Raw genomic sequence first — 23,685 nt, forward strand, 5'->3', positions numbered from 1 at the left:
GCCTAGGCAGGGTTTCACTTCTGCACCTCTGATCCTGGCTGCTCTGAGGTGCAAGCACGATTCTCTCAAGCCTTTACAAAGGGAAAAGGAATGCAGTCTCTGTAGAGAGTAGAGCTCTAGAGTTGGGAAAGGACTGTACCTTAGTATGTCTTGCATAAAAAAGATCCCGTGTTCAGTCCTCTCCATCTCTGGTTAAAAAAGTGAAAAATTGGATCTCTGGTAGCAGAGCTAGGAAAGACACCCTTGGAGAACTGCTGCCAGTCATAGTAGACAATACTGAGATCCTTTAACTGGAGATGCAGATCAAACCTGGAACTTTCTTCCTGCAAAGCATGTCCTCGACCATTACGCTATTACCCACTGCTGATAGGTTGTTAAGCCTGGCACATGGACATGGATGAGAAAATAAGTAATTTCATCCAGCCTCTGGGAATTAGGGTTATTTTATTGTATTGTGTATTGAGGTATCAGATGCAACTGTGTGTACTGAGGTATCAGATGCAATTGGGAGTCGGGGCTGTGACACTTGGTGTGATGGGATTAACAATGGTGTGAGGGAAATATCTGCAGATGGCATTGTGATTTGGGAAGTCTTTGTGAGGTCTAAATGCTTTATTCCTGTTTGGGTGTATCCTGTGGATTGCAAAACAAGATCTAAACATTCTGATTGCTGGATGAATTACATGCTGGTGAATAGTTTTGCAAGGTTGTAGTTGTCTGATTCCTGGAATACTAGGAAGTAGATGTGGAAGGGGAGAATTTTTCAAAACGCAAACTCCCTTTAAGATGTCCCTCCATGAAATCCTTCATATGGTATTTGTTAAAGCTTTCCCTGTAGTTGCCCCAGGGCTCTGGAATGCACTTCCTGCTAAAACCAGAGTTTCTCCATCTCTGGCTGTTTTTAAAAAAAGGCTCTTAAGACGCACCTGTTTTCTCAGGCTTTTAAATAATTTTAATTTGTTTTATATCATTGTTTAAATCATTTTCTCCTATGTTTATATATTAATTTATGTACACCGCCCAAGGATCCACATGTCAGGTGGTATAGAAATATGAGAGAGAGTGAGAGTGTGTATGTATTGGATAAACATGTATTTATTTTGTACTCTTGGTGAGAATGTGTCTTATATGGCACACTTGTTAGGGGAATACTCTGATACAGCCTGAAGAAAGCTAAGCTCCCTTAATATAAAGCATGAGATTCTGGGCTGTCAACTTTCCCCTGGGAGGTACTTTCCAGGCATTGCCAACAACTAAGCTATCTTCCTGGAAACAGGGTTGCTGCAATGTCTGTGGTCAGGTGAGAGATTCACAACAGCCAATGGGAATAGGTAAGACAAGGACTGTCCTCCTATGTTTGTGTGTGTAAGCTAATACGGATGACAGACTTCCCTGACAAAAGCCTGTGTTCATTGCTGGTTTCAGCTGGCAGTTTTTCTTTGGCTGGTGTGCGAATATCTGCCCCTCCTACTTATATTGATAACGTATGTTTTTACTATAGAGCTCCTCTTTTTGTCATTCAAACACAGTAAAGTCTACTGGTTAAATGACAGGTGCACAAGGAACCTACTCTACCCTGCATTGAGTGAGTGGATGATTGCTTTAGTCCTTGCTCTAGTTTAAACCTATTTTTCATTTAGATGTCTGTGTGTATTTCTTTCATTTTCTGACAGTCCTTAAACTTCATATAATGTCTCCTGCTAGGAATTTGGCCCTGCCCATTGTGTGCAAGGAGGAGGAGCATGCATTCTTACCTATTAAATGGCCTTCTTCTGGTTCATCTAGATTAGGATTGTCTTCACAGACTGGCAACAGTTCTCCAGAGTTTCAGACAGGGCTTTTCCTAATCCTACCTGGAGATGCCAGGGGTTGAACCTGATTGAACCTGGGGTCTTCTGCATGCAGAGTGGGTGTCCTACCACTGAGTTACAGAAACTCCTACGACTTCTTTAGAAGATATTTACTGCTTAGGGCTGATTCAGATATTACTTGACTACTTAGGTTCTCCCAAGTTGAAAAGTGATGACATGCTCAGATGGGATTCATAAGAACTGGTCCTTGCTGGAAGAAGGATGCCCTCTTTGCCAGTTAATTCTCCTTATTAATGTAATGTTAATGTATTTAAAAGTACATATTAATGTATTTTCATGTAAACAGCCTATTTTGGAAGGGTGGTATAGAAATCAAATCAAATAAATAATAATAATAATAAATAAAATATTAACATCCTAGTGAGATAGCTAGTAAAAGCTTGTGTTACTATTCCTAAAATGGGCCATGCAGAATAATTGTTGATGTGAATTGAAAGTCACTTTCTCTGTTCCTTTCCCCATTCTCTAGAGTTCTGTAGTACTAAACAGCGTACTTCAGCCTAGACCTAGTGGGTAAAAAAATGCAGATGGCTATGTTAGTCCATATAATTGTGACAGTAGCATGTCATCTTTATTTGGACCAATTAAAAGTCACAAAGTAGGGAACTGGTGTTTTGTTTCATAGAAACCTTCCTCAGGGCAGGTAGGAAAACAGCTGCTTGAAAAGGGCAGGTGAGAACTCTCCCTACAATCCTCCGGTGGGGATTCTGGAGGCGTTCCGCACGCTGAGTTTGTGTGCAGTGCAAAAGATCTCGAATTGTGCCAGAGCATATAAAGCAGCAATGGCCACCCTCTCTTTGGGGGGAAAAAGCCATCAGTTATCCAGCACTAACTGGAACACATAGTAAGGCAGAGTCAAGAAGTACATGTAAAAAAAAAAGAGTGTACTAGTAAAGCTGGAGACTATACCTAGTGCATCGTCTCAAATTGAGCTTTTGCACTGGACACAAATTAACTTGCAGCACAATCCAATTCATGTTTACTTAGAATAAGTCCACTGACTTCATGGTACTTACTCCCAAATCAGTGTGCATAAGATGGCAACTTTAATCTGCGAATGTTTTCTTGAATTGCCATCTTACCATTGTCCTATATTGCAGACGAGGTTCCATTTCTGCAGTTGACAAGCTCCTCAGAGAAGTGAGTGGAACATTCTTTAAACTGGAAGGACCACCTCCAGTCCTCCTTGTGACCCACACTTCATATGGAAGCAATGGCCCAGTGTTCAGAATTGCCAGCGTCGCTGGATGAAATTGCACTGGTGTTCCTTTCATCTCTCTGTAGTTTCCCTGCAGTTATATACAGGTAATGGTGAATAGCCTTGTCACTTAATAAATTGCATTCATATCCTCAGGAGACAAGATGGCCTATTGTGAAGCAGCAAACAGGAGAGTGATGGAAGTGATCAACGCTGCAAGGACCCGTCAAGAACTGTTCCACACTCAGAATTTCCACTGCAATCAGCCGGAAGGAGAAATTCCATTGTCCAAAGATCCAAAGACAGTTGGTGACCGGCCTCCTGAGCCAGACACATGGATTTATCCTCTAATACAGATGAAACCTTTTGGGATTCAGATAGATGAGATTGTCACAGAGACCCTCCTGATGGAAGCGGAGCGAGGCGCTAGTGTATTTCTCACCACAGGCTACTTCAATCTCACACAAGCCTATATGGACTTGATTCTAGGCACCAGGGCAAAATACCAGATCCTCCTAGCCTCACCAGAGGTGAATGGGTTCTTTGGGGCCAAGGGGGTGGCAGGTGCCATCCCTGCTGCCTATGTGTACATTGAGCAGCAGTTCTTCAGTGAGGTGTGCTATCTGGGTCAGCAAGAGAGAATCCGGCTGCAGGAATACTCTCGGAGTGGATGGACGTTCCATGCTAAAGGTGAGACTGCTGGGGGAGGCACTGAATGCAAGCAAGCTATCCAATGAACCTTAGTTTGTTTATCCATTGAGGTGACTGAGTAATTTACCTGAAGATTGGCTGAGCCAATGAATTCTGTTCTAGGATATCTGCCTGCAGCTGCTTGGGGTAAAAGACACTGCAGCTTGTAAAATGTTTATGCCAAATCCCTTACCCAGACACAAAACTTGCTGTGCACCTGGCCCTTTCATCTTGAGAAATATGATTTATTGATAGTATCAAAAAGGCTAGGAATAGGCAGTGGGCATGATCTGATAGATTTGTTTTATCATACAGTATTTATATATTGCCTGACATGTATATCACTAGGTAGTGTCTATAATCAGAATTACCATATAAAAACAAAACATTTTCACAGAATAAAAACAAATAGTTTAAAATTACTTGTAATTAAAATGCAAAAACAGGTGTGTCTTAATAGTGTTTTAAAAAGCAACCAGAGATGGAGAAGCTTCTATTTTGATAGGGAGTGCATTCCTAAATCCTGGGTCAGCCACAGAGATGCCTGGCCCCAAATCACCACCAGAAGAGCCAGCAGAAGCTGTAACCGGACCTCCCCGATCATCTTAATAGGCGGCAGGGATCATGACAAAGGAGGCACACTCTTCAGTATGGAAGATGCCCTGTTATGGCAGAGATTGGTGGGGGGCCCTGGACTGTGAGAGCTGATCTGTAGAGGCAGGGGGCAGCTGTGATCTGAAGAGTACATTTGAGTAACTGTCTCTTCCTGATACTATTGGTAATCAGCTCAGATTTTATTTCCAATCTTAGACCAGCAAAGCAATATATTTTAGTGGCAGCAAACTCTTCTAGCATATTGTGGCTAATTGGCTTGTCTGGAAACATTGGATCAATTGTCTAGACCTGTAATCTAGCCATATAAAATCTGTCAGTAAGCTTCATATCAAAGGCTGAAAAACTACCTGGCACCCGACTATGAGCAAGACTAAAGCTGCAACTTTATTTCTATCATAGACAAGGGAGGAAACAATGGCAAGCTAACACTAGATTTGGGACAGTTGGGAAAACAGGACACTGAAAAGCTTCTAGTAGTATAACTTAGGGGTTGACAGCTGATGGCCTCCCCACAAAGTTGCCAACATTTCCTTTCCTTCCAAGCTGCTTTAGGAAGAATGGAGAGGAAAGGTGAAGACTTGATCACCCAGGGGAGAGGAAGAAGCCTCCCCCTGCTAGAGTGGTCCAGTCTGCCCCTTTGCTCTGGGGGGTGAGAGTGAGGAGGGTTGCTGATATTGAGTAGGCTAGGGACAAGAAGGTCCCCCGCTCTTGCTGCTGGATCTTGTGGTACGGGGCAAGCCAGAAGACTCTCTGTGCCATTCCCAAAGAGAGAGCATGGATGGGGTGGAGAGAAGTGAGTCACAAGTGCTCGATATTTGCAATTTATGTGGAAATAATGGGATTACTTATTGTGCAAACTGCTGGAAGAATATAAAATGGAATAAGTTATTTAGTCTATACTAAAGTGCTGACACCCATCCCTCTAATTTGATGCCACCAGCCCCCAAAGTCCTACTTTAACATGGACAAACTCCTTGATATTGTGAGAATTAGTTCTCTTCTGTGGAGGTGTGATTGGTGGCAACTGAGACTAAGCCCGCTTGTCAAGAATATGTGTCTGTGTCTGTGGCCTCCTGCTTTTTCACCTTAGGCTTCTTGTTGCTGCCTCTGTTCCTCATCTCCCTGTGGTTCTAGTTTCTTATGCAGAGACTAAGGTAATCATAAGTGGCGCAGTGGGGAAATGCTGGACTAACAAGCAGAAGGTTGCCAGTTCGAATCCCCGCTGGTATGTTTCCCAGACTCTGAGAAACACCTATATCAGGCAGCAGTGATATAGGAAGATGCTGAAAGGCACAATCTCATACTGCGCAGGAGGAGACAATGGTAAACCCCTCCTGTATTCCATCAAAGACAACCACAAGGCTCTGTGGTCGCCAGGAGTTGAAATTGACTTGACTGCACACTTTACCTTTAAAGCCTTGCAAGTTAGCGTGATTAACCACTATCCCTTTATTGAGACTTCCAGGGCGACAGTGAGCAAATTCTGTTCTGGAGGCTGTTGTGTAGTTCCTATAGTCAGCTTTCCATTCCACTGGGGAGCTGGTCTGTCACTTGCAGTATAAATTGGATTAGAGCAAATCAAGCAGGCCTCTGTTCCCTTGAGCGTGTCCCAAAGGTCACATCCTAATAGGCTGCACTTCTCCAGAGATCTCTGCTTTTGTTTGTCTGGGGCTCATGCTGTTAATGATTATGGGAATGCTGCTATCTTCCCTACCTCCTTCCTGCAGAGCTGCTGGGAAGAGGTCTGTAGGGAGGGGGAGTGCTGCTGACTAAGCCTTTTCTAGTGCTCCACCACAGCCATGAGAAATCACAAGGAGCACAGACAGATCACAAAGAGCACCACTTATGATTGCTCTCATTCCAAGAACTCCCCTTTCAGTTGGGAATAGACACAGGGTGCCAGATTGGCATCTCTTACCTTGTAGTAGCAGCAGAATCTGCTGCAAGGCCTGGCTGCAGCAGAGGCAAAAATACATGGCTTCCCAGTCTTGATGCCAACTCAGGCTGGTTCAGCTGCCAGCCCAAGATTGGAGATACGGCACAAGCACAGCCTTTGATTGAGAACCAGCCTTACTGATCCAGAGTAGTGTTGGAGTGCACTATGGGCTCTGCCTGAACCGTTCAAAATGAGAATCCATGCCAGTTGTTGTGAAGTCCTTTGCAAAGAGAGAAGTGCTGCTGAAAGTCAGGGTGCTGAGAGTTAGCAAATTCTTGGCTGTTTGCCGTCTTCACTCCAGGTATTTACTGGTGCTGGACACTGAGATAGAAGACGACACCCCCCCCCCCAATGCTAGTGCTGGCAGTGACCTGGGGTCTTGCTTAGGCAGCAGCAGCAGCTCTCTTCCAGTACCTGCTAGCCCAAGAAGCTTCCTGGCATTCCCAGTCATTGATGCTGTGTGAGATTCACAAGTGTTCCAAACAAAGCTTGTTTTGCTAGTTCAGCAGCATTTCTTTCTCTGCCTTGTGGATAAAGGGGGCACCTGAGGATGCCTGTCAAGGAACCAAGTGTCTGAGGGGATAGGAATGGAGTCAGAGTTATGAGCAGGTGTGAAGTGGCTTGGTGGCGAAGTTAATCAAGTATGTTCCTGGAAGAAGAAAGGAGTTTTGCTATCAGCTATTGCAGCTGAGTGTAAGGCAGATATCCCTTGGGGCCCAGATAAAGCTACTTAATTTCAACTGAATGAGTCTTGGGCAATTCTTGAGACTTCTACTGGAAAGGTGAATCATGGTGTGTAAATTCAACCTTGGATAGTCACAGATCCCAGGCCGCAATAGCCTGTGACCTCCTCTCCCCTTTCCTGTGGTGTGGTGGAAGGAAAAACATGGTATGGTCATCTGCTCAATCAGATCCCGATGTACCTGCAGGCATTTGTCTCCCACAGTGCTGCCTGTATGGTGAGATTGTAAAGTGTCCATGTAGGCATCAGCTTGAGCAACACTGGCTGCTTCCTTCTTAAAAAATGAACATACAGGGGGAAATGTGATGAAATGTTAAGCACAGCAAGAATAACTTGTGGGTTGGAATACAAGCCCCTTTACCAAGGGGACTATAAATGATTCCTTTTATGAAAAAAGCAAAAGCAGTCATTTGTATGAAGTTATGATTACAAATAAAGGGCTTGTTTGCTCTCAGAGGGATGCAGAACAAGCAGCACTGTACAAGTCCAAACATGGACACAATAGATTGGGAAACAAAGGCCATCACTCAAGGCAACTTTTTCTTATGCACTGAATATTACCAGAAAATGTAATAGGGAAATGCTCTTCAGGTACACTGGGATCAAACTGCATGTGATGTTTGAAGAGTTAATAGCCTGACGGGGCTTAGTTTTTCTTTAGTCAGTCGTGGCTGATTGGGACCATGGTGGAATGAAGGTCTTTCAACCTTATTTGTGCCACATTCCTGATGGTGGGGTGGGTAGGTGGGAGATCCAGTTGCTATTTTCTGTGGCGAAAAGCTGCTGCTGCTGCGATTACTACTACTTATATATTTAGATCACAGTCTAAAAAATACCAATGGCAACTTGTTTCCTGGGGTAATTAGCAGTTGGATCGAGGTGTGCCATGGATTAAGACCATGGTGAATAGGATTGCAGCATGCCCCCCCCCCCCACCTACCATGGTCCCCAGTCCAGTTGCTGGATCAACTAAAGAAAGGTAAACTTGGAGCTATATTTCACGTGCAGTTTGGCCCTTAGTAAACTTTAGTTAAGCACACATTAGTGGTAAGAACTAGATGCCCTGGCAGTGAGAACTGCTGGACTTGGCTGGAGAGCCGGGAGGGGCACATTTGGCAGGGGTGAATTTTTTATTCTAGCTGCTCTCAGTGACTACTTGCACAAGAACTTTGCTCCTAAGTCTGTATTTAATGAACTTGCCTGTTGGGCATTTTTGTAGCAATTCCTAGCTCCTTACTGGAATCTGAACTCACTTTTAGTCTTTATCCTACTGATTAACTACTAAATGAATAAGGTCTAGTAAGTTAGGGAGGTTGAGGATTCTTGGTGAGTATTGTAGGACCTCGTCCGGCATGAGAAGTTTTGGCATGCCCCTTCCTGCTCTTTTGTGGAGATGGGGATGGAAGAAAGATGGGAGACAATGCTATGAAATGCAGTACCAGGCATGCCTCTTTCTTTACCTGGCCGATAGATCAAAGTAGTACGGCGGTAACTGCTAGGGCAGAGACTGACATTCCGGGAATAGGCCAGGAATTGGCCATCCTTGGTTACAGTTCACTCTGGGAAGGTCTCATAGTTGTAAATCGACTTCTGTTTTAGGGATAAGCTAGTTTCTGCACCATTGCTTCTCTGCTGTGGTGTTATAAGGTAGCTGTTGCTGGGGACAAAGGCTTCTCTGTAGTGGATGGTTGCCTTGCTAAGCATAGGAAGCCATTTCCTTCAAAGAACTCCTGCTCTGAAGAGGCCAGGCATGCACCCCTCTGACATGCGCTGATGTATTTGCATTTTCCACTGGATGGTAGATATCAGGGACCACCCCTCACCATTGGAGAACTGGTGAGTGCTTTCCCCCAGGCAGTTCTATTCTGCACTGAATACCCATTGGGCGAGGAGTGGGCAGTGTCAGGTGACAGTTTAAAGCTTCAAGCATTCTGTACAAACCAGACTCTTCTGGCTTTTTGAAATCTTCAGGGTTATTGATATTTTTGTAAATATAATGTAAAAATGCACTAGACACAATGGGCAGTTCATTTTTCTTTGGCAGCATATAACTTGGACAAACATTTCTTAGCTGTGTCAACTGAGATGTCAGTGGTGTATCAAATTTATTACTTTGTTCAGTTTTTCCCCTGCAGCTGTACAAGTGGTATAGAAATGTGGCATGTTCATGCTAATGCTTAGCATGAACATGCTAAGCATCAGCTTGTGCATGGATTTTATGTCTTGCACATATTCATCAGCTTACAGCTCCTATTTTCCATGATGCATTTCTGATTGTGACCCTTGAAACTGAGCGAGCACTCTAATTCTAATACAGTCCATCACAGTGAATGGGCTTTCCTTGTTGGAGGCAAACCCAATGTTGTGGGGTGAGGTGGCGGGATAGAGAATTCTTTGTCAAGATGGCTAAAGGTGGTGCTATACATTTGATCATCCTACAAACTCATAATTGGGTTTCTGCATACTGGAGGGCAGTTGTGCATCACTTTGTGTGTGCGTGCCCGGAACATTATGGGGGGGATGGGACTACAAGCTAATGAACATGTTCAAGACAAAAAGAAAAGGAACAAGCTCTTGCTTTATATACTTGGTGCAGTGACAGTTTGAAATGTACACCTAGGTTTCTTTCAGACACCGCCAATGATTGTTTATCGTATTGAAATAGCTGTTGCAGTCAATGCACCATTCTATGAGTTTCATTGGGGCTAGCGAGTTTCTTTTCCAGTGTGGAGTGCTCCACACGTGCCACACTCCCACTTATTTATTTATTACATTTCTATACTGCCCCATATAAAAAGGTCCCTGGGTGGTTCACAATCTAAAAACCATTAAAACATTGACACAATTAAAACAATGTAATACTACAAATAAAAACTTTAAAACTATAGACTAAAAGCCTGGCTAAGGTATGTTTTTAGTTCCTTCTTAAAAGCATTCAGAGAAGGGGAAACTGATTTCATTAGGAAGCATGCTCCAGAGTCCCAGGGCAACTCTAGAAAAGGCCTGGTTTTGCATCACCACCTTCACTTCCCTTGAAGAAATGAACATGCAAAACGGATGCTATATTTCCACTGGGGTGGCCCTCTGATCCAAATGAGAGGGTGAGGCGGAAGGCAGGTGCTGTTGCCTCCAGAATGCTAGCAGTATTAGGGTTGTTTAGTCTTACTCTAAATGAGCAGATGTTCTAATAAGTTGAGGGCTGTGTGTGAGAATTGTTTGCTCCTCCTTTACATTGGCCTGCAGCTATGGGTTCTGACCTCTCCCCTGCACCCCTGCCTCCTTAGAAGCATACAAGTAGCAACTTGGCTAAAAGTAACATTTAATTTGAGTATTGCAGAAACAAACCAGGAATGTGGGGGGTAAATAACTAGAGTGTGACCTACATTGTATATTACTGATCTCAAGAGAGTTGCTCAGAGTCTGGGCACTCTTGCAAATTCAGCTTTGCTAATTTACTGTTAAATGTGTTCAGTGGGGCCTGTGCCCTCAGGGCAGCTATATATGGAGTGTGTTAATGGGCAGCGTAGCGGAACTGAGACTACATGGCCTGCATCACCCCGTAGTGCAGAGATTGTATTGCGCAGCCGGAGAGAGGTCAGACTCCCGCTCAGTACCGCCAGGTCTTCCTTTGAGTTATGTTTGACCTGTGCCATTGACTGAGCTGCATGACATTGTAAGGAAGTATCCATATTTCCTGGCTCCTTGCTTACTGACCTGACCCGTTTACAGTAAATCCAGTCAAGTTGAGTGTGCGTGGTGTCTTTCCTTTCAAGAACAAACTATTGTTTGGAGCTTGTTGCGGCTACCATTGTCACTTCCTTTGTCTGCCATGTTTCCTTTCTCCCCGTGTTTCCCTGCAGGCCTCTGGCTGTACCTGGCAGGAAGCAGTCTACCCTGCTTAACTCTGATTGGCTCTCCTAATTTTGGATACAGGTCAGTTCATCGAGACCTGGAAGCACAGGTTGCAATTGTGACAGAAAACAAAGCTCTGCAGCAGCAGTTCCGTCAGGTGTGTGGCTAATGGGCAGCGGTTTCATGGATGCCCAGTTTCATAATGGGGTTGAGGCAATGGGCAGGGGTTTCAGTTGCTCTAAAACTGGTAAGGAGAAATGGAGCACGGCTAAATGTAAAGTTTCTCTTGCTCAGATGTATTGATACGCTTCCTTTCCCTGGCTTGGTGGTTGTCCCCACTGGAAGAATGACACATGCAGAGTGTGGTGAACCATTGCCTTCTGAAGGGGAATCTCTATAACTGTATCTGTTAGCTACCAGTGTTTAGATCACCCATGTGCCTCATACATTTTATAACAAGATGTAAAATTCCTGGCTTCCTGTTGGACCCTCTCACCCATAGATTTTGGGGGAAGGCTGTAGACTTCCCTTCCAAGAACAAATGCCAGTATTCCTTTTTCTCTTGCATGTGTTAATTTAGGTGTACCTATTTCTGATCTTAAGTTGAATAAAATCACAGGGGTGGCCTAAGGTGTTGCAGCACCTGAGGTGGGGCACCACATGCTACCTTCCCCGACAGCCCTGCTGGGGTTTAGCCCCCTTTCAGTACCAACCCTTTCAAAGCTTACAAGTGATGCAGGTGTAGGAAGGGCAAAGTTTAGCAGCAGCCTCCCCTGCTCTCTGTCTTTTTCAGTGCTCAGGTTATGGGAGGGGCGCCTCCCCAACATAGGAACATAGGAAACTGGGGTGTGTGCAGAATGTTGCTGAAGTGGGAGAGGTCACTTTCCCCTCTGGCTGCATTGTTTGTACTTTGAAGCAGCTTGGCGTTTCTGGGAACTGCACCGAAACCTGGATGGCACATTCATTTTAAACATGCAGCCTAAGAGCTCTTTCTAAAGAGAACTGAGCAGTCCAGTCTCTGGAGATTAACTTCGGGCTTCCTTTTTGTACAAATATAGCTCTGAGTTTGGCTGTGTTACGGGAAAAAGAGCTTACTGCAGGGCCAGATCTTGAAATGCTTTCTTCCTTGTTGTGTTTGTATACATATGTGGGTTGGGGTGTGTGTGTGTGTGTGTGAGAGAGAGAGAGAGAGAGAGACAGACAGTCACTCACTCACTCACTCAGGTGGCAGTTGATATACCAAGTTTGGGAAGGTTTTGGCAGGCTGACCTGTGTTCACTCTTCAGGGGGATATGGCATGAGATGGAGCACCTAGGTCCTGATCAGACCTTGCACTTTGATTCAGACCGGTTGAGGTAGTCGGGGTGGGGGGCCTTAACTAAGAGTAGATTATTCTTGAGTTCAAATTTATGTAGTGGTTCTTCCCTTTCTCTTTAGGAGCAGGAGCAGCTTTATCTGCGTTCTGGTTCAGTGTCTGCCTCAACCTTTCAGCAGCCCAGTCGCTATGTCAAGCTGTGGGTGAAGATGGTGACACCTCTGATTAAGAACTTTTTCTGAAAAAAAAGAGAGGCTGGTCCTTTGGGTGAGATGTGCATATTGTTTTTTAATGTGGTCCTTCACTTGGCAAGGAATTAAATAAACAGGATATAATCATGAGTTGGTTTACCTAATTGTCTTCCCATAAAGCAATGCTTTTCTTGTGTAACAAAGCCCAGTGCTGAAGGGCCAATAACAGCTAATTATACAATGATTGTCATTCCTAATTGCTGTGAGATTGGATTCCTTCCTGTCCTTAGTCAGGGTTCTTTTGGGAAAAGGTGAACACTTATGAAATAACAGGGCTTCCTTAGGGACTTGGGTGAAATTAGCCTTGAGTTTCTTCTAGGGACTTTCAACCACTTCCTATACGTCCTGTACAGAAGGTATATAATACAGGTACTTTATATCAGGAAAAGATAAATCACCCACTTCTGTGCATTTTTCTGAGAAAGGGCAACTTAATGCACATTACCATTCATAACTAGTTCAAGATGCATGTAAATACCATGTTTTGTACTCAAGTTTCTGAAGAAATGGCCATATTGGGGAATGCAGTAAGGGGACAAATGGAAGATATAATTAACTAGGGAAATGAATGAGCTTTATATCTGGGAACAAGAACCTATCAAAGGCATTTAATTTCATTGAAATTGTTAGTGTAAGACTTCTAATTTTTGCTTGATTTCTAGAAAGCAGGAGTCTCATAGTGGCTTTGAATTTCTATTGGAGCAAAATGCAAACCAAACATGGTTTCACCATTAAGGGTGAAAGAGACTTCTGCAAATTCTTCCCTGGCACAGACATGACATTAGCTTCTGAATAACTGTGTCCATGCTCCCCAGTGCTAGTAGGGAAAGGCACTCCCAAGCTCTCCCTCCAAGGAGTTACAGTCTCCTTTTTGGTTGCAAGGAGCTAGCTAGTATTTAGAGATGCAGAGCTGAAAAGTGAGAACCTTGCCTAGCTTGCACTTCTTCTTAAAAAGGCTTCCTCTGTAGTGATGACCTAGGGGCTGCCACTCACGTGAGAGACTGAAAACGATCAGTAACTGAAACTATCAGTTACTCTTCTTTCTCCGCCCCCCACACACCATGGATGAGTGGGTTTCCTGTTACTGTTAAGTTTCATATGGCTGCAAATTGATCAGGCCCTAAGAATACCCTGAGTAGTCACTTGTCATGAAAGGAGTCATCTTTGCACAGTTTGCTTAAGGGCGAGAGTGCTCTTGCCTTCCACAGCCTTGCTATTCCTTTTCTCTTTAGTAACCAGGTTATATCATAAGCAGAGTTATGTACATTGGAGGCTAAATAATTTAAAATTCGGTGTCAAGAAAAGATGAATTCTGCAACTTGTATCATTTATGTCAATTTATTCAATTTTGCGAGGGATGGAGAGGACATTCTATGCTGTTCCTGCATTCCCATAGAACTATGGTGCACACACACAGCTTTGTTCATAAAGCTGTTCTCATGCCCTTGGTTGTATTCCCAGGAATGAACTAGCTGTTTGGTCTTGTTCTCAAGTACAATAATGGTAGTCACTGGAGACAGAGTTTGGGAGTACAACACTGTGTCATGCATATTCGAATCAGTGTTACTTTGTAATACTTCATGTTAGTGCAATGTGATTTTATCACTAAACTTGGAGTAATTCAGCAAATATAAAGGCACTAGAGAGGTAGCCAAGTAATATGTGGGAAATTAGGAGCAGAAGCTAGAAGCCATGAGGGGAATGAGGACCTTGTGACCACTGGATTCTTTTGTTTCTGGCCCTTGGGACACTTGTTCAGTATTTTATACTTGTTTCCATTAAAATGAGGACTAGAAAGTTGTTCCTAATGCTTGTGTTAAATAGCTGGTGCGTGGGTGGCTGTGAAGTGCTCTTAATATCTCCCCCGTGAGTCCCGAGGCTGGAAACCAGAAGAGAAGTCTCTTGTGTCATGCACATGCATAATGACCATGTAGTCTCTTCTGTTGTGGCAGAGACTTCACGAATGCTAGACTGAGGTGCAATACTCTAGGATCAGTGCGGAATGATCCTGTAACAGTAAACAAACTAGCTGAGCACTAAGCTATGCATCTGAAGTGGGGAAGGATTTTCAGGTGGCCCTTGCAAAGAAATGGACATTGTTATGGGTTGATACAGAGCCAGGGCTGACTGGGGGAGTCTCCTGTCCCTGGCAGCAGCCTGAAATAAATTGTGGTAACAATACTGCTTCTACCCACCTGAGCAGCAACTTATTGCATCACCCTTTCTTCCAATTTGCTATTTATTGGCAATTTGAAAAATAATTTCTGGACAGGGGGACGACATGATGAGAATGGCTAGAGCTTTGCTCCCAACTGGGGCATTAAACTTGTAAGAGCAAAGCAACTCCAGCCAGAATCCACTTAGCTGGCTTCTCTTTTGTCTTCAGGTTGAAGGTCCAGACATAGGTGGGGCCTCGCATGCGTGTCTTGTACACAGGGCACTCGTACATGTTCTTGGTATCCATGCGGTCCACTGGGATGGCTTTGATGAAGATGACTGGCATGGTGGGTGTCAGCTCCTTCAGGCGTGCATCGCTGATGACCCCCGTCTGAACATCCCAGCGCGCCCCTGCAGCAGAAGAGAGCTCTCAAGACTGTGGTCAGTTGCTTCATCCTAGAGGGTGCTTTGTTTGCAGCAAGTGCTAAGGGGAAGGGAGCCTTGCACTACCAACCTCCTCCTGTCTCTAGCAGCATGGCTAAAGGCTAGATGCCTTGGCTTGGATGTGCCTTTGGCACTCTCTCCACTTAACATTTTGCTTTGTTCTGAATGAGCCCTAACAGGCTGAAGTCAAACTGTGGCCCTTGCTTTCACTCTGCAGCAAGGTTATGCTCAGTGTCTTTCTACTGTAGAAAGCTGTATACTCCTCCTTCCACAAGTTTCTTAATTTAGCCTTGTAGGCGACATAAATGTAAGCCCAAATACACTATTTGCTTGAGAGCAATAAAGGTTGGGCTCCCCCCCCCCCAACAAATTGCTGCTCTAACCCCCTCTCCCATTTCTCTTAGATGATACATTCCCAGCCTTAGCAGCACTTAGAAACAAGGAAGATTTCAAGAAGGTCAAGTAAGCAGTTACTTCAGTTGTTCTTGAAAATTCCAGTCAATGCTAAAGATAATAAAATGGGTATGTGCTGCCCCCTGCTGACATGCTAACAATGATATGAAATTAAAAAGGCAGCTCCCCAAACTGTGTCTGGTCATTTCTTTCTGGTCAAGTTACTGTGTTACGAAAAAGGAGCTATAGCATTAATTTAGCTTGGAAATACTTGGGAGAGGAAATCACCCTGAGTTTCTGACCAGGGCAAGCACACATACTCTTTATAAGTAAGGAGGATGCTGCCGGAAGAACACAGTAAGGGGTCTGAGGAACCTCTTATCTTCTGTTACTTTTCTCCTTTGCTGATGTATTCTGCAGCGGAATGCTGACAGGCCACTCTATTTATAAAGAAGCCTCTCTTTCTAGTTTTAGCTAAGACATTACATGGGGGTGGTTGGAGGCCAGGTGCCAAAGCTCTCGCAAAAGCAAACTGGAGAGTCCACTTTACCACCCTCTTCCACCACAAGGAAGGAAAGGCTTGCTTCCCCTGCAACAGAGTCACTCTCTTGCCTCTGAAAGAGAACCTGCATTTCCATCATCTGCAGAAATGAGCCCTTACCTTCCATGAAGAGCCCGTGCACGTAGGAGCCCTCGCGAGGTGGGGCTGTCATATCTTCACGGTTCTTCTTGGTTACTTCCACTGAGAGGCACATCCTGTCAAGAGGCCACTCATTTTTCCTAGCCATGGACTGCATAATGGCTGTAAGGAAAGACTGAGGGTTGAAGAAACCTGCCAACCACACAGTTGTAGGTAGGGCAAAATCTGTTGTCCAGGCCTCCAGTTCCTGAAAAAAAGCAACAGTGAGAGCAGATTGCCGCTCAGCCCACTCTGTGGGCCATACTTCATAATGCAGTCTGTGCTATCCCTGTGTATTCTCAGTGAGCCACATGATTTGACTGGCAAGCGTCCACCCTGTGTCACCACCTTAAGTGAAACCTGTAGTATAGGCCAGACTAGGAATACTTTGTACACTAGCACAATGGAATGAGCATCTCCAGCACTCTGAATAGTTTCCTTTTATTTGATTTGGGCATCTGTACCTTGCTACTGAGCATATGGCAGTGCACACAGAAAGGAAATCAATGTGGCACTTGGTTGCTTTTTAAAGTCTCATTATTCTGCAAAGCACAAGAGGGAGGGCCAATCCCTTTTTTAAAAGTCTGCATCAAGCCCCAAATATGCCTTAGGTCTAAAAATCCTTTCCCCCACCCCAATTAACACTGTGTGTGGCTGTTTTCACCACTTGTGATCCCTTGCCCCACAAGAGTACTCTAGGGAATTCCCTGACAATGAGCCAGAGGAATAAGCAATTCTCCAAGTGTTAGCAGAAGGGCTCTCTCTCCACCCTGCAAGATCTTTGGCTCCAATCCTGCATTTCTGAGGACTTGCCTGTTTTACAACCAGCAACATATGCTAGGTTTAGAACTCTGCAATGAATTCTGCTGCTGGAACAGCCTGTGCATATGCATTTGCTTTCTTCTGCGGGCTCTTTTTTGGAGAATTGATGGGTTTGCATTTTTTTTTTAAATCACAGATTTAAAAAATGATTTTTAAATCATTTAAAAAGCAAGGAAAGACGAGCTAGATGGGATGCAGAGAGAGAGAGAGAGAGAGAGAAGACAGCTGAGGGAAAATACCGAGCTGTACAAACTGAACAAGTCATCTTTCTCAATCTCTAGAAGCCCTACCCAGATCCCTCTTGTTTCTGCTCCTTTAATAGAAGCTACTCAACATTAGTTTTTCTTCACTTAAGAATTAGAATTTAAACATACATGTTAACATTCTTAACCCTACAGGTCATATGTCAGAAAATCCATAAGTGGATATCTTCATTGTATTTCTAAATGCTACATGCCTGACTTCTACATGAAACCACAGTTGTAAAGTGTTTTATAAAATGTTACCCCAAAAAATCTATATAGAATATAAAAATGGAAAAGACTACAAAAATAACCAGCCACGTGAGTGTTAGTTTAAATGAGAAGGATAGTTCAACCAAAGAATTAATATGGAATTTTGATAACCAGTGCCAGAAAGGCAGATTTGTAGTTGAGAATGACCAGTTCTTGAAAAAACTTTAATCGACGCAACATCTCCCTTACCCTGATCCGGAGCAACAGGTCAGCATACCATGCCGCTAAGCCAAACAAAGATGGATAGGCACGATTTGTCCAGGAATCAGGCACATTGTCATAGTAAAGGGCATTCGAAAGTTCTTCCATGTCTGTTGTGATTGTCAGTTCTCCCTTTGGGGGAAAAAAACTTTTAATTGGATTCTTCCATTATAACAACTTCTTGGGCCTAATTTAGATAATATAGGTGTGTAATCCATTTGGATAATTGTCAATAATCTCATGAAACTGTTGGCTCCCTGTTGGTATGGTTCTGATTAGCTTCAATATTCTGGCATTAATTAAAGCTTTCCCAGATAATGTTACACAATAAATCCACTGCTGCAATTCACTTGTTGAAGAGGTTCCAGGTATTTTCCCTCAAGATACTGCTGCTCTTGTGGCAATTTTAATTTCCCAGCACTCAGGTTGTTGAGAAAAACAAGATTAATTCCCCCAGCTAGTGCTGCTATTGTTAATGTGAGGTGGCTGTGTGACTATGATAACTGAAGTAGGGTTGTGCGTTTTGTTTTGTTTCTGTTTTGTTTTTGGCTCAAATCCAAAACACCCTCATTTTGTTCTTTGTTTGACATCAGCCAATCCGAAACATGCCAATTTTGTTTTTTGTTTGAAATAGCAAAATCGAAACTTTTTGGATTTTTAAAGAATGGCCCCAGGGCAAAACTAGTGGGTGGAGGTGGTAGTGCCCAATAGGTGGAAGCTACCACCCAAATTTCAGAGGAATTGGGCAAAAGGCTGATTTTTGCTGAATTCGACCCTTCCTCTGGCCAATGTGGGGTCAGTAAAGAGTGGCAAGAGGCAAAAGAGCCAATGGGGAACAAGGAGGGAATCATCAGCAGGTCAGCCCATGCTTTAGGTCACCGATCGGAAGGGTGGGAAATTCAAAGAGATGTCAAACACAAAATGGAGATTGACTCAGAGATCGCCACAAAATGGAGGCCTGAAACAACAAAACGTTTTGTAGTCAAAACAGGGACATTTTGTGTACAAAACTTTCAGGATTTGGAAAATGGGCGTTTTGTCTTGTCTACCAAACACCCGAAATGGCCCGTTTCGAGTACAAAATGTGTTATACTCGAAACGTTTCGCACATCCCTAAGCTGAAACACAGAACACATGCTGCTATTAGGGATGTGCATGGAATTGGCGAAGGCCAGTTCGACAGCAGGAGTGAGATAACTTCAAGGGCGGGGGAGAGTGCTTTCTAATTTATTTATTTATTTCTGTATGTAAACCACTTTGGGAACTTTGTTTGAAAAGCAGTATATAAATATTTGTTGTATTGTATTGTATTTCCCCCCACCAGCACTCTTTGGAAAACTGGTCCGGTGGAGCGGCAACATGCCTGCCTGCCTCCCTGTCCGTTCTTCGGACCGGAAGTAGGTGGGAGAAGCTCGCGTGTGCGCGCACGTTGGGCTCACGCACATGAGATACTTCCTCCTACTTCGGTCTGAAGAGCGGATGGGGCAGCAGGGAGGTACGCTGCCGCCCTGCTAGACCACTTTTCCAGCAATCACCAGCAGGGCGAAGTGGAGGGAGAGGTAAGTGAACCCTCCCCCACCCTTAAAGTTATCCCACCCCCGCCGTAGAACTCTTCGAACCGGCCAGTGTTTGAAACTGTTCAGAGGCCCTTAAAAGGGCCTCTGAACAGGTTCATATACATCCCTAGCTGCCATTTTCTCACTTTTAAACACTTGTTCTTTTTGCTGGATGAGCACCCGCTGCTTTACAACTTGAGCATGGGAGCACATGCAGTTTCTGTGAGTTGTTCTCTAACTTTCTTGACTCTCTGCTGCCATGATGCATAAGAGGGAATTTTTGGAGTTAGTGGGTTTCTCCACCCAATCACCTGATTTCCTCTTTGACAAAGGGTCCATATGGCCTTGCACTTGGCTTGTTTTTTGTTTTTGTTTTTAAGGATGGAAACTGCAACTCAGTAAGGCTTCCTCCTTAGAGCAAACCTATTCCTCTCCTGCCTTCCCCTGCTCCCTGTTCTCTCTTGCATACCAGGCTATAGTACTGTGGAGGAATAGTTGCAAAGTGTTGTGCTAACAGTAAAACTTGGTTGAGGCATGTGTTGATAGGCTGGAAAAGCACTTGGAGGATCTGAGGTCAACTACCTGCCAGTGAATGTAAAGAAAAGGCACCTGAGCCAAGAACCTAGAATCTCCAACTCTGCTGGATGGGTAATATGGAAGGAAGAGAACCATTGTCTACAACATTAAAGTGCCCTTCAGACAGAGTAACAGTTGGAGACTGCAGGGGAGGTTATGAGAACCGTAGACTTGCTGATCTGGTATTTCCTATTGCTCTGCTCGGCTTATTATTCCTGTGCCAGTTCATGATGCCAGTATACATTATGGATCCATTTTATACATCAGTATAAAACCCATTGCTTATGACAACAACGGATCACTTCCAGATCAGGAGTTACAGGTAAGCAACCTGTTTATAGTTCCAAATTCAAATTCAAGGGAGAGGGGGCATGAACTAGCCCACTCACAACCCTAGACAACTCCGCTGGATGTGAATTTGCAGAAGCAAATGGATTTTAAAATGTTATTCTGGTACAGTTCCAGCAGCAGCATATAATATGCACCTACCTTCCACTCCAGCCACCTAATAGTGCAGTAGGGAAGTAATTTGCCTAGGGAGCAAGAGGCTGCTGGTTCGAATCCCCGCTGAAACACCTATATTGTGTTTCACCTTGCCTTATTGCTTTGTAATGCCAGGTCGGTCCAAAACAAGCCTGAGATCATCCATGATTTGATCCTGTAACTCTTGATCTGGAAGTGATCTGCTGTAGTCATAAGCAATGGGGTTCTGCACCTGCGCAGGGACCTCGCGGACTGACTTAGTAGCTCCTCATGATGCCCCTCCCGCCTGTACGTGCTGTGCAAAGTTTGTTAAGATTGGTGGTTGGCACATTAAACAAGTGTCATGGAGATTGGTGGACGGAAGTTTAGCGCGGCATTTAGCACAGCGCTTAAAAGTTTTTTTCACTTCCATTCCTGAGGCAAAGGTCCATTTGTGGAATATTCGTTTCCTTATCCGTTCAGAGTCCAAGCACAATCAGTTCTAACAAACAAGCCAAATCGTAATCCAAAGAAATTGTTTCTGTATCTGTTGCGAGTCAAAACACAATCAGTTCCAATAAACAAGCCAAATCGTAATCCCAAAGAAGTCCGTTATCCAATCCTGGTCACTTTTAAGGTAGTTGTAGTAAGTATACCAAGGAGCTATCACAATGAGGTTTGAATGCTAAGGCGGTCAGAGAAACTGAAGGGAGGATGCTCCAACCGCCAGTCTTAACGAATTTTGCACAGCACGTGCAGGCGGGAGGGGAGTTACTAAGTCAGCCCGCGAGGTCCCTGTGCAGGTGCAGAACCCATTGCTTATGATTACAACGGATCACGATCCAGATCTATCACTCGCTGGGATGTGCTTAACAACTTTTTTGCAGATAAAAAAATCTTGTATTTGCACTGAACTAGACTCCACAGTTACTGCAAAGTCTATCGTAGAGGTGCCCAGCAACTCCTCTTGTAGGATTGAACTGCATCATTTTCAGTTTGTTACTTCTGATGATGTGGACAAACTGCTTCGGACTGTGTGCCCCACCACCTGCTCTCGTGACCCTTGCCTAACTTGGCTTATTTCACCTAACAGTCATATTATCAGAGAGAGTCTGGTAAATATCATAAATGTTTCTCTGAGGGAGGACAGGATGCCTCCTTGTCTTAAGGAGGCTATTATCCGACCACTTTTGAAGAAACCTGCTTAGGATCCCTCAGTTAGCTAATTACAAGCTTGTCTCTAATCTTCATTGGATGAGTAGTTGTGTCTCAGCTCCAGGCAGTTTTGGATGACACAGATTATTTAGATCCTTTCCAGACTGGCTTTAGGGTGGGCTATGGAGTTGAGACTGCCCTGGTCAGCATGATGGATGATCTCCAATTGGCGAGTGACAGAGGGAGTGTGACTCTGCTGATCCTTTTGGATCTCTTGGCGGCTTTCGATACCATTGACCATGGTATCCTGCTGGGTCGCTTGAAGGAGGTGGGATTGGGTGGCACTGTTTTACAGTGGTTTCCTACCTCTCTGGCAGATTCCAGATGGTGTCGCTTGGAGACTATTGCTCTGAAAAGTGAGAGCAGAAGTGTGGGGTTCCACAAGGCTCCATACTGTCTCCAATGCTTTTTAACATCTACATGAAACCACTGGGAGAGATCATCAGGAAGTTTGGTCTGGGATGCTATCAATATGGTGATGACACCCAGATCTATTTCTCTATACCAACTTCATCAGGAAATGGCATGACACCCCTAAGTGCCTACCTGGAGGTGAAACTGGGCTGGATGAGGGATAACAGACTGAAGTTGAATCCAAACAAGACGGAGGTACTGTCTGTAGGAGGTCAGGATCTGGGAGATGGTTTAGATGTGCCTGTTCTGGAAGGGAGTAACACTCCCTCTAAGAGATCAGGTTCATAGTCTGGGAGTGTTCCTGGATCCCAAACTCTCCCTGGTTTCTCAGGTTGAGGCTGTGGCCAGGAGTGCTTACAATCAGCTTTGGCTGATAAGTCAGATACATCCGTTCTTGGAGACTAGTGACCTTCAAACGGTGGTATATATGCTGGTAACCTCTAGGCTTGACTACTGTAATGCACTCTATGTGCAGCTGCCTTTGTACGTAGTTTGGGAACTACAATTGGTACAGAATATGGCAGCCAGACTAGTTCCTGGGTTTACCCAAAGGGACCATGTAACACCAATTCTAAAAGAACTACACTGGCTACAAAGTGTTAGTTATTACCTATAAGACCCTTAACGGCTTAGGTCCAGGATATTTAAGAGAGCGTCTTCTCTGTCCTGAACCCTGTCGCCTATTAAGATCATCTAGAGAGGTCCGACTATGGATGCCGCAAACTCATTTGGTGGCAACTCAGGACTGGGACTTTTCTGTGGCTGCCCCAGTGCTTTGGAATGTGCTCCCTGCTGCAATAAGAGCATCTCCATCTCTTTTTGCTTTTAGGAGGACCCTGAAGATGTATCCAGCTGAGATTCGATTTTTAAATTTTAATATGTTTTTAATGTCTTTTAAAAAATCTTTTAATGAATTTTAAATGTGTTATATTTTATGTTTAATCCTGTACACCGCCTAGAGATTTTTATTCTAGGCGGTATATAAATAAAATAAAATAAAATATCGGGCAGCAGCGATATAGGAGGATGCTGAAAGGCATCATCTCATATTGCGTGGGAGATGGCAATGGTAAACCCCTCCTGTACTCTCCCAAAGAAAGCCATAGGGCTCTATGGTCACCAGGAGTCTACACTGACTCAACGGCACAACTTTACTTGCCTTCAACCCCAAGTTTAATTCTTTCAGAGAACGCCTGATTTCACTGGTAAGGATGTTCATTCGTTCACATTCCTGAAAGGCAACCACCACATATGGGGTCTTCTCGGCTGCCTTTGCCATGATTTCCACCATATTGAAAGGTTCTGGAAGCCGGTCCATGATCTCATCTAGCACAGATTTTACCTGTTTTGTCAAAGACCAAATTTAGAACACTTCAAAATCCTCTACAGATCACAAAAATAAAATACTGCTCTAGCTGGAGGGCAGACTTCAGTGTAACATATTCAAACTCCCTTGGGCCCAAATACTTTAGTGGAAACAAAAGATATAACCCTGTTAAATACTTGGACCCAGTGGTGTACCTAGGTAATTTTGGAGCCCTCCCCTCCTGCAAGTTAAGCATAATCACCTAAAGAAGGCCTTTGGACCTCCCCTCCCACCCGTCCTGTGGCTAGCCTACCTGGCACCTCTCCAAACTCTTGCGAGAGCTGCCACACATGGGATTAGCCATGGGTATGCCTTAGAGAATTAAATATATAGACAAGTGTATTTATGCAAATATGCATTAGCAGAGACATTTCAACACACAACTTAACATATTCCCATTCCACATATTTCTTTA

General features: G+C 44.2%; 2 protein-coding genes across 12 annotated transcripts in view; one reads left to right on the plus strand and one right to left on the minus strand.

Annotated features, from left to right (window-relative positions):
• Positions 1-12,480, plus strand: part of PGS1 (phosphatidylglycerophosphate synthase 1) — a 63,425-nt gene extending 50,945 nt beyond the window's left edge. For all 4 annotated transcript variants that reach the window (XM_053296358.1, XM_053296355.1, XM_053296356.1 and 1 more), the window contains 3 exons: positions 3,226-3,759; positions 10,913-11,061; positions 12,342-12,480. In XM_053296358.1, coding sequence (XP_053152333.1) covers positions 3,226-3,759; positions 10,913-11,061; positions 12,342-12,461 — 803 coding nt within the window. In that variant the 3' untranslated portion in view covers positions 12,462-12,480. The remainder of the gene's footprint in view (positions 1-3,225; positions 3,760-10,912; positions 11,062-12,341) is intronic.
• Position 12,481: 1 nt separating this feature from the next.
• The window catches only part of DNAH17 (dynein axonemal heavy chain 17), a 279,399-nt gene continuing 268,195 nt past the window's right edge, over positions 12,482-23,685 (minus strand). For all 8 annotated transcript variants that reach the window (XM_053296349.1, XM_053296348.1, XM_053296346.1 and 5 more), the window contains 4 exons: positions 23,064-23,246; positions 17,670-17,813; positions 16,126-16,351; positions 12,482-15,038 (listed from right to left, as the gene is read on the minus strand). In XM_053296349.1, the coding sequence (XP_053152324.1) occupies positions 14,791-15,038; positions 16,126-16,351; positions 17,670-17,813; positions 23,064-23,246 (801 nt within the window). In that variant the 3' untranslated portion in view covers positions 12,482-14,790. The remainder of the gene's footprint in view (positions 15,039-16,125; positions 16,352-17,669; positions 17,814-23,063; positions 23,247-23,685) is intronic.

This window comes from Hemicordylus capensis, chromosome 2, assembly GCF_027244095.1.
Source record: "Hemicordylus capensis ecotype Gifberg chromosome 2, rHemCap1.1.pri, whole genome shotgun sequence".
NCBI lineage: Eukaryota > Metazoa > Chordata > Lepidosauria > Squamata > Cordylidae > Hemicordylus > Hemicordylus capensis.